This window comes from Phyllobates terribilis, unplaced genomic scaffold, assembly GCF_046119375.1.
Source record: "Phyllobates terribilis strain yellow unplaced genomic scaffold, ASM4611937v1 Scaffold_1__5_contigs__length_1240528914, whole genome shotgun sequence".
In the NCBI taxonomy this organism is placed as follows: Eukaryota; Metazoa; Chordata; class Amphibia; order Anura; family Dendrobatidae; genus Phyllobates; species Phyllobates terribilis.
In genome coordinates this window covers 820,953,508-820,970,900 of record NW_027362761.1, presented here as the reverse complement: position 1 = coordinate 820,970,900, position 17,393 = coordinate 820,953,508, and the positions used below count along the sequence as shown (strand labels likewise).

The window sequence follows — 17,393 nt, the reverse complement described above, 5'->3', positions numbered from 1 at the left end:
CTGGACAAACACTACAGCAGAGGGCATGGGAGAAGGGCTAATATTCTGTTAAGCTGTCCCTGATATCAATATTTTATAATATTCCTGACATCTCCCCCTCTTTGAGGTGGCATAAGGGGTGATTTACAGATCGCCCCTTGAGCCCACCTCCTGGCCCACCCTTCCTGCTGATCCGACAAGCCGCAGATCCACTTGCCCACCAACCTGAGGGTCCAGCTTTCCGATCACCCTGACTGGTTTGGGATACATTTTCCCCACACCTCTGACAGGCTTCCTTCCATACTCCTGACAGACAGTGGAAAACACTTTCCTGCTACCTCGTCTGGTTATGCGGCCTACCTTTTTACCTGTCATCTTCTTTACCTTGGGAGCTGTGCTCTCTAAGGGGGCGCTATGACCGGCCATGTCACAGTCCGTCGTTACACTGGTCGTCGGCACGGTACCCCTTTCCCTATGATCCCCGTGTTTCTCCCCATCCTTCCACATCACCTCTGGAGCCGTGCTAGTCATGGGGCAGCTACGACTGACCATGTTACCATCTGGTGTGACACTGGTCACCTGCACGGGACGACCTGCTTCCTGGTGTCCGTGCCTGCTCCCCTTGCCCCTAGCACTTATACTGGCGCGCTTTAGGGGATCCTCAGCAGCATCACCCCGTGGGGTGAGGTAGCCGAGTTCCCCTTTATCACAACACACACTTTTATTAGACATCACATTGACATTACTGACAGTTGTATTACATGACATATCAGAACTGGGAGGGTTGTCAGGAATGTATCGGGCAACCAACCGTCCCAGGTCTGTTCCCAATAGCACATTAGTGGGGAGATTCTCCAACACCCCCACTTCCCTTAACCCCCTCCCCGCACCCCAGTCCAGGAAAACTCGGGCCATCGGTATGGGACGGCGGACACCCCCAAACCCGGTGACAGTCAGGGTCTTCCCAGGAATGAGTTCCTCTGGTAACACAAACTCAGGGCGGATCAGGGTGCGTTCTGCGCCAGTGTCCTTAAGGCCGACAGTGACTGTGTTTCCCACGGTAACAGGTTGTAAGTTCTCCCGGGCCCAGCCAACCGCCCCACCCACAAAAAGAATGGCTGCAGTAGGTCCTGGGGCCTCAGGTGTGGGGTTCATCTTCTGCCTCTCCGGGCAGACAAGGCTGATGTGACCCGTTTGGTCACAAGTATAGCACTTACGGGAGTTAAATGCAGTCCAGTTGCTGAAAGATGGGGCTGGCCCTGCTGAGGGCCGGCTGGCTGGAACACTGGGGGTGGTCGTCGGCTTACCCCCTTTCCAGCTGGCGGCGGCTGACTTCCGCACCTCTGGTGTGCGGTTGGCCTCATAGGTATCCGCAATCTGGGCTGCTTTGGCGGCTTCTTTCGGCTCCTGGTCAAGCACAAATTGTCTCACTTCCACTGGGCAAAGACGGAAAAACTGGTCCTTCACCATCAGATCCTTCAGGTCCTCGAAGGTGGTGACTGCCAGTCCTCGGATCCACTGCGCAAAGTTGGTTCTGAGCCCATCCACCACATCACTGTAGGTGTCATGCGGTCCACGTTGGAGGGCTCTGAACTTTTTTCAGTAAACCTCCGGAGTCAGCTGGTACTTGTTTATCAGGGTCTGCTTGACGGCCTCATAGTCTCCATCTTGTTCTCGAGGGAGGGAAGCAAACACCTCCAAGGCTTTTCCTCGGAGTCCTGGGGTTAAATATCTTGCCCACTGGTCGGTGGACAGCTGATACTGCCTGCAGGCCTTTTCAAAGCCTCGCAGAAATGTGTCCAAGTCCCCATCCTTTTCCATCACAGGGAAGTGCTCAGGACGAGGTTTAAAGCAGTTGGTGCTGTTGGACTCACGGGCCTGCGTAGAGGGCGACTCCTGCTGAATCCGGGCTAGCTCCAGCTGGTGTTGTCGGTCAGCTTGGGCCTGGCGCTCCTCCCGGTCAGCTTGGGCCTGGCGATCCTCCCGGTCAGCTTGTCGCTCCTCTCGGTCAGCTTGGGCCTGTTGCTCTGCTCGCTCCTGGAATTTCAGAATCAGCTGCAGTCGTCCGTCACGATCGTCTGCGGCGAGCTGCTCCAAGGCCATCCGCAGGTGGAGGTCCACACTACCCTGGTTGCGGGTATGGCTGGCAATCACAGGTGGGATCCCTGCAGCAGCGCCATCCGGGCCTTGGCTGGCCGCCCCATCGTCAGGGCTCTGCTGTCGGACAGGCTCTGCATCACCTTGCAATAGTTCAGCAATCATTTGGGCCTTGTTTTTGCCCGTGGGGTCAATTTGCCTCAGCTCACAGAGGGCAGTGAGAGTGGTCTTCGTCTGCTGGTGATACCAGGGCTCTCCACGTGTAGCCATTATTGCCAAATAAAAGATAGAATAGAAAAACAAGAGAAGGGAGGGGATGCAACTGCTACACGTATAGTAATGTCCCAGATAAAAAATATTAAAACACTGAGTCTGAATTCTTAAAACTCTGCACAGAATTTTCGCAAGAACCGTGCAAGTTTTCAGTGACAGGAATGATTGCTCAATCCAGGCACTGATGTTCTGTAATATCCCACCGCTGTCACCAATTTGTCAGGAAAACTTGCCAGACGGTGGGTGCCGCTCTCTGCCGCCCCCTTACCTCTCAGGTCAGTCAAGGTACTGCACCTAGAGTAAGTAGTGCCAGGAAGCTGCCACTAGCGGGGGAAGACACTGTGGGGTGTGTGTTGTCCCTTACACGTCACTAATCCGTGACACCACGATACGGGCACAGCTCTCTGGCGCCCCCTTGCCTCTCAGGTCAGTCAAGGTACCGCACCTAGAGCGAGTGGTCGCCGGAGAGGCCGTCCTGTAGCCCACTGGGTATTTGAGGCCCTCTGCAGTGAGGGCGGTATATATATATTTCCCTGGCCGCGCCAGTAATAGATATCCACACCTCCGACCGTCACTGCCAGCCTTCCTCAAATTCCCCCAGATGGTATGCTGCCACCAGTTCTCGTTTGATACAAGTCCGTTAAAAGACTGATATTGGGTCAGGAACCAAACCGGTAGCGTTTATGGCTTCGGGGAGGAGAACGATTACAGAACAAAAGAAACAGAACTATTAAATTTTATATTTAATCCAAAAAGGGAGGCAGTGTTTAGGAAAAATATATACAAGGATGTTACAAAGGGGACATTAAAATACATAAACAGTTACATAAAATAAAAGATAAAGAATGAAACTTACACTATAATGTTCGCTGTGACGACTCAATATAGTGGGATGAGGGGTTCTCCAGATTGCTGTTATTTGAACAGGACCCGTTGCATAGAATTCTTATACCCCCCAGCAATGAGTGCTTCTGTCTTCCCCCTAGATTACTTTATACCTAAGGAGAGACCTGGCCACACGCCCCTTGCGGTGACATCATGTGGGCCGGTCTCCAGTCTGTAGATTTTTATTAGAAATGTTGACTTTTGCGATAACTCATCGCCCGTTAATCGCAGAAGCTCGCAAACTACGCCATATTTTCCCTCATGATTTTATCTTTATTTTGACATCACGCATCACATCGCTGCAGTCAGCTATTCCGGGGTTCTTGCACTACGGCCCCCCGATGTTGGTTACGGACCTGGAAAGTGACCTACATAATCCGGGGCTGATTTGGTCACTACACATATGGGTCCCGTTACTGTTGGACCTATAGAACTCATATTATTTCATAACTAATATCGAAGTCAGTTCGTCTACAAACTTTCCTTTGAGGCTTGGGAACTAGTCTTCACAAGTACACGTAAATTAGTGCAAGCCTGCGGTTGTAATTACCCCCTGCTCTCTCAGAGACAAGAGGCTTGGTTCCCTAACGAAGTTTTAACACTTCTTCCCTGGCCGTGTGTGAATAACTATTTATCCGTCGTGCATTAATTGGGGCTTTTGTGCTGAGCAAAATGTGACAGCTCGGTGCTGACAAGTGGTGATAATTTGCATTAGACACTGTATGATTGTCATCTCTGGACAAACACTACAGCAGAGGGCATGGGAGAAGGGCTAATATTCTGTTAAGCTGTCCCTGATATCAATATTTTATAATATTCCTGACACAGACCAATGGAGTTGAAGCAGTGGAGCTGGACGACAAACAGAACAGCAAAGACCCAAAGGAGTTAGAAGTGCTTGATACGGCAGAGTCAAGTGCGCCAATAATACCTTGAATCAGTAGAGACAAACAGGCTGGCAGGTACCTTGATGTAGCAAAATTCAATGTGTGGAATGGAAAAGTAAAGACAAGTAGACAGGCAACAAAGTTCATTTCCTCTCAGTAGCCGGGCTACTGCACCTTAGAATAGAAGAGAAAAGAAGGAAGGTATATCGTTGGATGGAGCAGAGCTGAGTGTGCAGACAGCATCTTAGATCAGTAGATACAAATAGGCAAGCAAGTACCTTGTTGCAGCAAAGCTGAGTGTGTGGACAACAGACTCAGCAGAGCTAAGTAGTCAGGTACCTGGCAGTAGCAGAGCTGAGTTTGCAGACAGCACCCAGGAATAGTAGTAAGTTAGCAATCAAGCACCTTGTTGTACCAAAGCTGAGTGTATGGAGAGCACCAAGGAACAAGGTGATGTTAGGGGACCATTTACATGGACCGACTGGCAGCATTAAACAATCGCCGATCGGTAAGATTTTACTAATCGGTGGTCATTTAATAGCCTTTATACACAGCAGACCAAAGTAAGCAATGCACATTGAACAATTTGTAATAGATTGCTCAATGTTCATAGACTGCCATAAATCTCTGCACTGCGAGTCCCGTTTACACAGAATGATACACTGCTGAGAACACTCATTTATGATTATCTGTCAGTGTAAATCATCACTCAGGTACCTTGTTGAAACCAAGCCAAGTATGTGAACAGCACCCCAGAACATGAGAGCTAAGTTGGCAATCAGGCATATTGTTGTACCAGAGCTGAGTGTGTAGACAGCACCAAGGAACAGCAGAGCTGAGTTGGCAAATAGGCAATTTGGAGGAGCAGAGCAGAATGATGTTTGTCAAGTGGCACACTTTGAAGTGGTTGCAGCAGAGACCAGTAGTGGAGCTGATTACCTGGCTAGTAAGGGAATGCATATGGAAGCAGCTTGCATCAATAACTTAATGCTCAGACGGTGATTCGCCTGCCTGAGCGACTTTAAGAGGCCTGACAAAATGATGTCAGAGGTGCGAGATCGATTACCATTGTAGCCCGACACTCATAAAAGTAGAGAACCAGTAGTGGCAGAGGGAAGACGCACGGACCGGCACTGGAGCCTGGACAGGTGAATAACAAAGTCATGAGCTGGATTACAATACTGCTACAATTAACACCAAGCGTGAGGCATAGATTGTAATAAATTTGTGGGGCTGCCCTAGGCCATGCCCCTCCCGCTAAGCTCCACTCACTTTCTAAAGAGCTGGTGGAGTTGGGGTAAACACAAACTGAGGTAACCACATTTTTGCACATTTTGGTTTGATGAATCTTTAAATAGTTTTTGAAATAACACATGAAGCAACAATTCCAACTTGCATTAATAACACATGAAAAGCCAAAAGCATAAATGAAAGAATCTGATATAATGACTCGTCATGATTACGGGAATTTGTTTACACATTATATCACATTTCCCAATTCTCTGGGGAGTAGATGTTTATAGCACACAAGGGAAGGGCGCTATCTCTGCAGTGGAATAATCAACTCTCATTATGAGCGGAGCTTCTAATGTTCCAGGCAAAAAGAGAGTTTACTCAATAAGATCGCAGAACACCAGTCAGGTAATGGTTATTACGTAAGATGGAAATTACCAGTCTTATTACTGTACCCAACATGCAACAAGAGATGACTGCCATTGGCCAAGGTAATGCCAAATGGCCGAAATGTCTTCTTCCAATCAATTGCTAAGGGATTCGCCAATAAACAATTACAACGGTAAACCGCACTATTTTCCCAAAGTTTTCCTTAACCTCTTGTTAACCAGGCCAAATTTGGCACAACTGACACTGAAATTTTGACACAACACTTTAAGTTTTGGTGTTTTGTAGAAATCCAATATGCAAATTGCCTCTTCAGAGAGGAAGGGGACTAGAACTCTATAGCGCCACCTGTTGGAAGCAGCAATCCTATGTCACTATGTCAATCCGATCGACCCTTTAACGAGTCGTGCAATATGTATTAGGTAGGATAAAAGCCAAATCAGAATCTCAATTTGCAGACACACTGTTTTGGGGTATTGCCCCTCATCAGTGCAAAGTATGACATCTGATTTTGCTAATTGAGCAGCTCAGGACTGAGGTCTAAGGGGTAACATTTCTTCTTGTGGAGAGTGACACACTGGCTCTGGCATGCCAATGTAAGGAGGCTTATTCGGCATTTGGAAATCCAAGCACATGCAGCAAGTAAAATCCGCTTAATTTTTACCCAATCTCCTCATTCACACAATGCGTTTTTTTTTTTGGTGCAGGAACCATGGAGAAGTTGATTCTTTAAGCAGCTTTCATTTTAGCCATTGCAATTGATATGTGCACCTAAATCTGAATATCACAGACGTTGGTTCAGTTGCAAATTCTTCTACAAAAAAGATCAGTGGTGGATAAATCTGCACCAAGTAAGGGATATGTGAACCCAGCCTTGCACTGGGGGGCTTCATAAGTCTGCAATCACACAGAGTGACTGCACACTTATCATTTCCAAATCCTGAAGTGGGTAAAAGAAGTGACATTAGACAGAACAAGTGCACAGCAATGTCTACATGACATTGCTGAACTTTATGTTCATTTTTTGCAAAAAAAAGACGTCGAGTGCACATGCCCTAAGGCTAGTTTAATATGTTGTGTATTTTGGGTAAAATATCTGCATAAATAGGGAGGAGAAATTCAGTGCATGCACTTTACTGAGCAGACACATTCCTCCACCATGCCTGATATAAGCAGCTATACTATACCACTTTATTTTTTACGCTATTCATATTGTGTTTTTTTTTCCATATGTTTTTGCACCCAGTGAGACATTTTACATAAACTCTGTGTTTTTTCTCCTTAGCTTGATAGAGGGCAAAAATAGTAATACTATGTTACATATTTTGCTTTAATTAGTCTACAAAAATATCCACCTTTATTTAACAATGGACCAGGTGAAGATTAGAATATCTGAGGTGGGGTTTGCAACAGCAGAAGCTGTTCTTTAAAGAGGATCTTTCATTGGATTTTTTAATTTAAAGGGAACCTGTCATGTCCCAAAACACTATAACCCTGCAGATATGGGGTTAATCTGCACGTCAATAGCTTTCCAAAGTCGCCCGGCCGCCTCAATGAAAGCCCGGCTACTGAGAGGAAATGAACTTTATTCAGTAACCACTCAGTATGTCTACAGTGAGCAGAGGCTGTAAAGAGCACCTTGCACATTGACTGGCAGCTGTCAACACTGATAGGCTCCAGAGACGGCTGTCAGTCAATTTGCCCTTCACTATGTACTGAGTGATGACTGAAGCCACGCCGGCCTATGACTGAAAGCCGGAGGTTGTTGGGGGGAATAAAGTTAATTTCCTCCCAGTAGCCGAGCTGTCAGTGCAGATTAACACCATATATGCTGGTTAATAGCTATTGGGGACATTACAGGTCCCTTTTGAACTGAGTACCTTCTTTAATTACGGCTGTCCCAATGATTCTGGAACAGTCTTTCCCCTCCTTTCCAAAGTTCTGCAAAATTTTTGTTTTCTCCTCTGATGCATACAATTAAAACATGGAGAAGTTCTGTAGTATACGACCAATTGGCTAAAAGGAAAATATGCATCTTTATTTCCAGAGGACATAATGTTGGAATGGAGGGGCACAGGAGAAAAAGAAAAACTGTAAGCCTAAGGCCACACATTCAGTATTCGGTCAGTATTTTACTTCAGTATTTGCAAGCCAAAACTAGGAGTGGAACAATCAGAGGAAAAGTGTAATAGAAACATGTCACCACTTCTGTATTTATCACCCACTCCTGGTTTTGGCTTACAAATACTGAGGTAAAATACTGACCAAATACTGAACATGTACAACTTTTTATTACCCCCCCCCCCCCATGTATTCCCCCGGGGCCCCTGAGGGATTTTGTAATTATCCTGTGTTGCAGATACTGCCTGTAACTGGCGCTACCAATGGCCGCTCACAAGGCAGCACGTGACCCCGCGCTGACATCACGACAAGTGAGGCGTGACATCAGTGATGCGGTCCCCGCGGTGGCTGATGGGTTGTGGGCGGTGTTACCCCGCACGTCACACCCAGCATCCATTGCACGCTTTCCCAGTGAATGGGGAGAGGGAGAGCGCACGGTGGATGCTGAGTGTGACGCGTGGGGTAGCCCCGCCCACATCCCAGCATCCACCGTAGAACGCAGAAGAGAGACCCCCGGCTGCATCCGGAATCATGACATGACATCAGCGGATGTCAGAGCAGGCTGCAGCTGGGGGTCTCGTGATGCCTGTGAGCAGCCAGTGATAGCGCCTCTCACAGGCAGTAACTGCACCGCAAGGTAATTACAAAACCACTTAGGGGCCCCGGGAGAATACATTGGGGGGGTAATAAAATGTAGTGAAAAACCCCTTTAACAGAATCAGTGGAGCAACACCAATTGGAGGAGATACTCAGTTTAAGTTATAAAATCCAGTGAACAGTTCTCTTTAAAGCTTCCATCGAAGTTCACTGACATCCAGGCCCCCAAAAAACAAGTAATGGTTCCATACAAGTGGTCATAAAAGGGTTTCCCCACTGTGTTATGAGGCCGTAGTAGATCCTATTCTTTTGCATTAGCCACTAAACACAAGCCCATAACACGTAACCTGTAAAGCACCCGTTCACTAAAGCCAGCTCTGTAAGGCTATGTTCACACATTGCGTTTTTGCTGCGTTTTTTTTCTGCAGCAAAGCCTGATCTCTTGCCAGGAGGTTTGTTCAGGATTTTTCTTGCTTTTTTGCTTGTTTTTTTGGTGCATTTTTGGTGTGTTTTTTTCACTGTCTTTTAGTCTCTTTATGCATGTACATAAATTTCTGGTTTTGGCACAAAAAACGCTGGAAAACATGACACCTGTGTTTTTGGTGCATTTTTTTCCACCACCCATTATTTCCAATGGGTGAAAAAACGCTGAAAGAAGTCACATGCTCTATTTTGCAAAAAAACATGCAAAGCAGAAAATACTGATCAAATAAAAACCAAGATGTGCGCATGAGATTTGTGGAATCTCATAGACTTTGCTGGTACTGCAAAATGCAGCTGAAAATTTGCATAAAAAAACGCAGCAAAAATGCAATGTGTGAACATAGGCTAACAGTCCAGAAGTGACTGGGCTATTCTCAGTAACCAGTGTGAGCATGCCCGCCACAGAAACGACCACGTAGTCATGACGTGAATGAAACATATTTCCTGCTGGATACACAATAGTCAGTCTTTTGCCCCAGGCGTTATGGGAGGGAGGGAGGTTAAATTGAAAGAATACAGTCAGAGCACCGTCCAAGGAAGAACATGATGATCTTGTTACCGTCCTCACCATAGTGATATAGGATTACCGATGTAGCAGAGCTAAATGTGTCATGTGTCCAGTAAGACCAGTCCATATAGGAACTCTTTGCTGTATGACTGTCCATTAAAAGGGATTTTCTGGGCTTTATTACAAGCAATATCTCAGGGGCGCTGCTTGCTGTTTCCACTTCTCTGCTTCCAAAATATACGTGGCACACAAAGACCACCGCATGTCACCATGGACTAACCGTTAAGATGGCGGCGGCGGCAGTGTTGCACATTTTCTAAGTACATACAGTATGTAGCAGCTCGCAGTCTAATGTTATTCTAGAGTAAAGATGTCACCAGATATATCCATTGACAATTGGACATCAATATGATGCCCTCATACCAGGAAGCTATAGCACCCGTATAATAACCCCCAAACTATCATTAAGGGGGCTCAATGATATGGTTTACATAAGACATTTTCTATAAATGTTATGTACTAATATCTATATGTAAGTGTATCATTCTGTAACGGTAAAATACAAAATTCCACATGACACCACATCACATAATGACACAGTAAGGGGATCTATTCTCTAAGAAGGGCCATTATTACAAATACGCGGCTTTTGGTATTTAATATCCCGCACATACATGATTAATGAGTGCCCCATCTAATGTTACCGTGAGAACTGCTAAATAATCCAATAAAGATGGCAATTCCCAGGACGGGGTGGGAAAACCCTACATCATTTCTAAATGTCATTTATCTTCCAAAAGGCTCCAAATAATTCCTTATCAGGAAAAGAATAAGGATGACGGTTTTACAGAGTCACACAGTGATCTCTGCAGCCCGTGTTAGCAATGATCTTCCCATTAATAACCTCATCATTACGGTAATGTGTCACTGTCATTTATCCCAAACTATAAGAACTTAGGCAATGTTCACAATTACATTGGAGGCTCTGTCGAAAACCAAAACTGCAACAAAACCCATGAAGCTTTGTAATGTGAGTCTATGGGATCAGTACGGCACCGGTGGTATACGCTGTATGACAAATCTGCCACTACGTCCAGTATAGATGCAGATGGAAGCGGGACATTGGGTCTGCTGAATTACCCTCCTTCAAAATGTGTTCAAGATCTTTTCAAAGCCCTTAAAATAGAGGCTAATCCCTGACCACAGTGGTGAGGTGTCAGTCATAGCGATGTGACCAGCAATTGGCCGCCACTGTCATAACTTCATCATTGTGATGACCCCAAACCTTGGTGAAGTCCCCCAGTACCAGCTCTGCAGATCAGTACCAACCTTGAGGCTGGGGCTACACGGCCACTTAGGCTGCGGCACAGGTCATGCGGTCAAAGGATCTAGTATGCTGCTACATCACAGCATTGGTTGCAATGCGATTTGCAAGGTACCACGGCTGCGACAAGCATGGAGACAAAAATCCAGCTTCACTCCACCTACGCTTGCATTGTGGTGAAATGCAGTAGTGGCCAAGTCGCTGTGTAGCCCTCAGACTGAAATGGCCACAAATATGACATAAAAATGGTGGTCCATTGTCGATTAGTGCTGCATTGTTACTCCTTCAATCCAGGTAAGGCGGTTTTGTCTATCTCATCAGTTGCCCCACAAATGTCAGTTTTGTGTTGTTATAAGAACAATCTTCACACAATGAATAGAAATTCTTCACCTTTATTCTAAAGAACTAATAGCAACAAAAAACAAACAAATAGAAACTTTTTAGCAGTAAAAGCCTCTCCCTGACTCCTACATACGGTCCATAGACCTCATTGCAACATAGAATATTGAAATCACAAACATCTATAGCAATAAAAGACACAATACCCAAATCAAAAGACGGCACATGTCCATAGCTTACAATGCGCAGTGTCCATGTCACTTGTTTACAAGAGATACATTGTAGAAATATCACAAGCTGCAACTGATACATAGTGCCAACGTCAATCAGCGACTGATACATAGTGCCAACGTCAATCAGCAACTGATACATAGTGCCAACGTCAATCAGCAACTGATACATAGTGCTCATGTCAATCAGCGACTGATACATAGTGACAACGTCAATCAGCGACTGATACATAGTGCCAACGTCAATCAGCGACTGATACATAGTGCTCATGTCAATCAGCGACTGATACATAGTGACAACGTCAATCAGCGACTGATACAAAGTGACAACGTCAATCAGCGACTGATACATAGTGCCAACGTCAATCAGCAACTGATACATAGTGCCAACGTCAATCAGCGACTGATACATAGTGCTCATGTCAATCAGCGACTGATACATAGTGCCAACGTCAATCAGCGACTGATACATAGTGCCAACGTCAATCAGCAACTGATACATAGTGCCCACAACAATCAGCGACTGTTACATAGTGCCCTCGTCAATCAGCAACTGATACATAGTGCCCACAACAATAAGCGACTGATACATAGTGCCAACGTCAATCAGCAACTGATACATAGTGCCAACGTCAATCAGCGACTGATACATAGTGCTCATGTCAATCAGCGACTGATACATAGTGCCAACGTCAATCAGCGACTGATACATAGTGCCAACGTCAATCAGCGACTGATACATAGTGCCAACGTCAATCAGCGACTGATACATAGTGCTCATGTCAATCAGCAACTGATACATAGTGCTCATGTCAATCAGCGACTGATACATAGTGCCAACGTCAATCAGCAACTGATACATAGTGCCAACGTCAATCAGCGACTGATACATAGTGCCAACGTCAATCAGCAACTGATACATAGTGCCAACGTCAATCAGCGACTGATACATAGTGCCAACGTCAATCAGCGACTGATACATAGTGCTCATGTCAATCAGCAACTGATACATAGTGCTCATGTCAATCAGCGACTGATACATAGTGCCAACGTCAATCAGCAACTGATACATAGTGCCAACGTCAATCAGCGACTGATACATAGTGCCAACGTCAATCAGCAACTGATACATAGTGCTCATGTCAATCAGCGACTGATACATAGTGCCAACGTCAATCAGCGACTGATACATAGTGCCAACGTCAATCAGCGACTGATACATAGTGCCAACGTCAATCAGCGACTGATACATAGTGCTCATGTCAATCAGCAACTGATACATAGTGCTCATGTCAATCAGCGACTGATACATAGTGCCAACGTCAATCAGCAACTGATACATAGTGCCAACGTCAATCAGCGACTGATACATAGTGCCAACGTCAATCAGCAACTGATACATAGTGCTCATGTCAATCAGCGACTGATACATAGTGCCAACGTCAATCAGCAACTGATACATAGTGCCAACGTCAATCAGCAACTGATACACAGTGCCAACGTCAATCAGCAACTGATACATAGTGCTCATGTCAATCAGCGACTGATACATAGTGCCAACGTCAATCAGCAACTGATACATAGTGCCAACGTCAATCAGCGACTGATACATAGTGCTCATGTCAATCAGCATCTAATACATAGTGCCAACGTCAATCAGCGACTGATACATAGTGCTCATGTCAATCAGCATCTGATACATAGTGCTCATGTCAATCAGCGACTGATACATAGTGCTCATGTCAATCAGCGACTGATACATAGTGCTCATGTCAATCAGCGACTGATACATAGTGCCTACAACAATAAGCGACTGATACATAGTGCTCATGTCAATCAGCATCTGATACATAGTGCTCATGTCAATCAGCATCTAATACATAGTGCTCATGTCAATCAGCGACTGATACATAGTGCTCATGTCAATCAGCGACTGATACATAGTGCCTACAACAATAAGCGACTGATACATAGTGCTCATGTCATTCAGCATCTGATACATAGTGCTCATGTCAATCAGCATCTAATACATAGTGCCAACGTCAATCAGCAACTGATACATAGTGCCAACGTCAATCAGCGACTGATACATAGTGCTCATGTCAATCAGCATCTGATACATAGTGCTCATGTCAATCAGCGACTGATACATAGAGCTCATGCCAATCAGCGACTGATACATAGTGCTCATGTCAATCAGCGACTGATACATAGTGCTCATGTCAATCAGCGACTGATACATAGTGCCTACAACAATAAGCGACTGATACATAGTGCTCATGTCAATCAGCGACTGATACATAGTGCTCATGTCAATCAGCATCTGATACATAGTGCTCATGTCAATCAGCATCTAATACATAGTGCTCATGACAATCAGCATCTGATACATAGTGCTCATGTCAATCAGCATCTAATACATAGTGCCAACGTCAATCAGCGACTGATACATAGTGCTCATGTCAATCAGCATCTGATACATAGTGCTCATGTCAATCAGCGACTGATACATAGTGCTCATGCCAATCAGCGACTGATACATAGTGCTCATGTCAATCAGCGACTGATACATAGTGCTCATGTCAATCAGCGACTGATACATAGTGCTCATGTCAATCAGCGACTGATACATAGTGCCTACAACAATAAGCGACTGATACATAGTGCTCATGTCAATCAGCGACTGATACATAGTGCTCATGTCAATCAGCATCTGATACATAGTGCTCATGTCAATCAGCATCTAATACATAGTGCTCATGTCAATCAGCGACTGATACATAGTGCCTACAACAATAAGCGACTGATACATAGTGCTCATGTCAATCAGCGACTGATACATAGTGCCTACAACAATAAGCGACTGATACATAGTGCTCATGTCAATCAGCATCTGATACATAGTGCTCATGTCAATCAGCGACTGATACATAGTGCTCATGTCAATCAGCGACTGATACATAGTGCTCATGTCAATCAGCGACTGATACATAGTGCCTACAACAATAAGCGACTGATACATAGTGCTCATGTCAATCAGCATCTGATACATAGTGCTCATGTCAATCAGCATCTAATACATAGTGCTCATGTCAATCAGCGACTGATACATAGTGCTCATGTCAATCAGCGACTGATACATAGTGCCTACAACAATAAGCGACTGATACATAGTGCTCATGTCATTCAGCATCTGATACATAGTGCTCATGTCAATCAGCATCTAATACATAGTGCCAACGTCAATCAGCAACTGATACATAGTGCCAACGTCAATCAGCGACTGATACATAGTGCTCATGTCAATCAGCATCTGATACATAGTGCTCATGTCAATCAGCGACTGATACATAGTACTCATGCCAATCAGCGACTAATACATAGTGCTCATGTCAATCAGCGACTGATACATAGTGCTCATGTCAATCAGCGACTGATACATAGTGCTCATGTCAATCAGCGACTGATACATAGTGCTCATGTCAATCAGCGACTGATACATAGTGCCTACAACAATAAGCGACTGATACATAGTGCTCATGTCAATCAGCGACTGATACATAGTGCTCATGTCAATCAGCATCTGATACATAGTGCTCATGTCAATCAGCATCTAATACATAGTGCTCATGACAATCAGCATCTGATACATAGTGCTCATGTCAATCAGCATCTAATACATAGTGCCAATGTCAATCAGCGACTGATACATAGTGCTCATGTCAATCAGCGACTGATACATAGTGCCTACAACAATAAGCGACTGATACATAGTGCTCATGTCAATCAGCGACTGATACATAGTGCTCATGTCAATCAGCATCTGATACATAGTGCTCATGTCAATCAGCATCTAATACATAGTGCTCATGTCAATCAGCATCTGATACATAGTGCTCATGTCAATCAGCATCTAATACATAGTGCCAATGTCAATCAGCGACTGATACATAGTGCTCATGTCAATCAGCATCTGATACATAGTGCTCATGTCAATCAGCGACTGATACATAGTGCTCATGCCAATCAGCGACTGATACATAGTGCTCATGTCAATCAGCGACTGATACATAGTGCTCATGTCAATCAGCGACTGATACATAGTGCCTACAACAATAAGCGACTGATACATAGTGCTCATGTCAATCAGCGACTGATACATAGTGCTCATGTCAATCAGCATCTGATACATAGTGCTCATGTCAATCAGCAACTAATACATAGTGCTCATGTCAATCAGCGACTGATACATAGTGCCTACAACAATAAGCGACTGATACATATTGCTCATGTCAATCAGCGACTGATACATAGTGCCTACAACAATAAGCGACTGATACATAGTGCTCATGTCAATCAGCGACTGATACATAGTGCTCATGTCAATCAGCGACTGATACATAGTGCTCATGTCAATCAGCATCTAATACATAGTGCTCATGTCAATCAGCGACTGATACATAGTGCTCATGTCAATCAGCGACTGATACATAGTGCTCATGTCAATCAGCATCTAATACATAGTGCTCATGTCAATCAGCATCTGATACATAGTGCTCATGTCAATCAGCATCTGATACATAGTGCTCATGTCAATCAGCGACTGATACATAGTGCTCATGTCAATCAGCATCTGATACATAGTGCTCATGTCAATCAGCGACTGATACATAGTGCTCATGTCAATCAGCATCTGATACATAGTGCTCATGTCAATCAGCATCTGATACATAGTGCTCATGTCAATCAGCGACTGATACATAGTGCTCATGTCAATCAGCGACTGATACATAGTGCCTACAACAATAAGCGACTGATACATAGTGCTCATGTCAATCAGCGACTGATACATAGTGCTCATGTCAATCAGCATCTGATACATAGTGCTCATGTCAATCAGCGACTGATACATAGTGCTCATGTCAATCAGCGACTGATACATAGTGCTCATGTCAATCAGCGACTGATACATAGTGCCTACAACAATAAGCGACTGATACATAGTGCTCATGTCAATCAGCGACTGATACATAGTGCTCATGTCAATCAGCGACTGATACATAGTGCTCATGTCAATCAGCGACTGATACATAGTGCTCATGTCAATCAGTAATTGATACATAGTTCCTACAATAAGAGACTGATACATAGTGCTCAAGTCAATCAGTAATTGATACATAGTTCTTACAATAAGAGACTGATACATAGTGCCCACAACAATCAGCGACTGTTACAAATCGATGATCAAACATGAGCCCTGTACTCGCACTCTCTCTAGATGCCTTAGTGAGCTCTCAGTTGTACAGATGTAGCAGAGCTGATTTAGTCAGTTGAACTATAAGAATGTGATAGCACAGTCGGCTCTGCTGCGTGTCCAGAAACGTGCACCTATGCCATAGATCCCCCGTAAGACCCCGCTGTGGAGCAGCCCCCAGATCGCAGGACCACCTGTGCCCCTCACTCACTATGCAGTGCCGATCCAGCACATTACCTGGTAGGAGCAGCAGGCAGGCCAGCAGAGTGCAGCACAGCAGCGGGGACCACGCACCCCGCTTTACGTCCATGGTGTAGTAATAAGCGAGAGCTCAGAGATCGATCAGAGGGGATCGGGCGATATTCTGGCAGGACCAGAGCAGCAGCGGTGCAGAAGCAGAGATCGGCTGCGTGTGACACATCAGGAGCAGGTGCCTGACTAGCTAGGAGCGATGTGCCATCTGCAGCCCATGCTTCCTTCTGCCCATATCAGACCCGCCCACACCTTCCCACGCCTCTCCCACTGCCCTGAAGTGAAGAGTCACTGTACACAGCGAGTGACAGCGACCGGCCCCACAGCGCCCTCTGCTGGACACAGCGCCGGCTCAGCACAGCGACTGCCTGCGGCCAAGCTTTCTCCTGGAGCCGCTGTGTAATCTCATGGGAGCAGGTTATGGGTCTCCTATTGTGGGGGCTTCCGACATCTTCATAATCACAACAACTAATGCTTATTATTAGTTAGAGCAAAGGAAACGTATTACAGCTATAACACATATTCTGGGTGCTAATCTGTAATT

At 45.3% G+C, this 17,393-nt stretch overlaps 1 protein-coding gene across 1 annotated transcript in view; it reads right to left on the bottom strand.

Annotated features, from left to right (window-relative positions):
* PARM1 (prostate androgen-regulated mucin-like protein 1) overlaps positions 1-17,123 on the bottom strand; it is an 85,402-nt gene extending 68,279 nt beyond the window's left edge. Inside the window, exon 1 of the mRNA XM_073637734.1 lies at positions 16,835-17,123. Within this exon, the coding sequence (XP_073493835.1) occupies positions 16,835-16,907 (73 nt within the window). The 5' untranslated portion in view covers positions 16,908-17,123. The remainder of the gene's footprint in view (positions 1-16,834) is intronic.
* Positions 17,124-17,393: the final 270 nt, after the last annotated feature.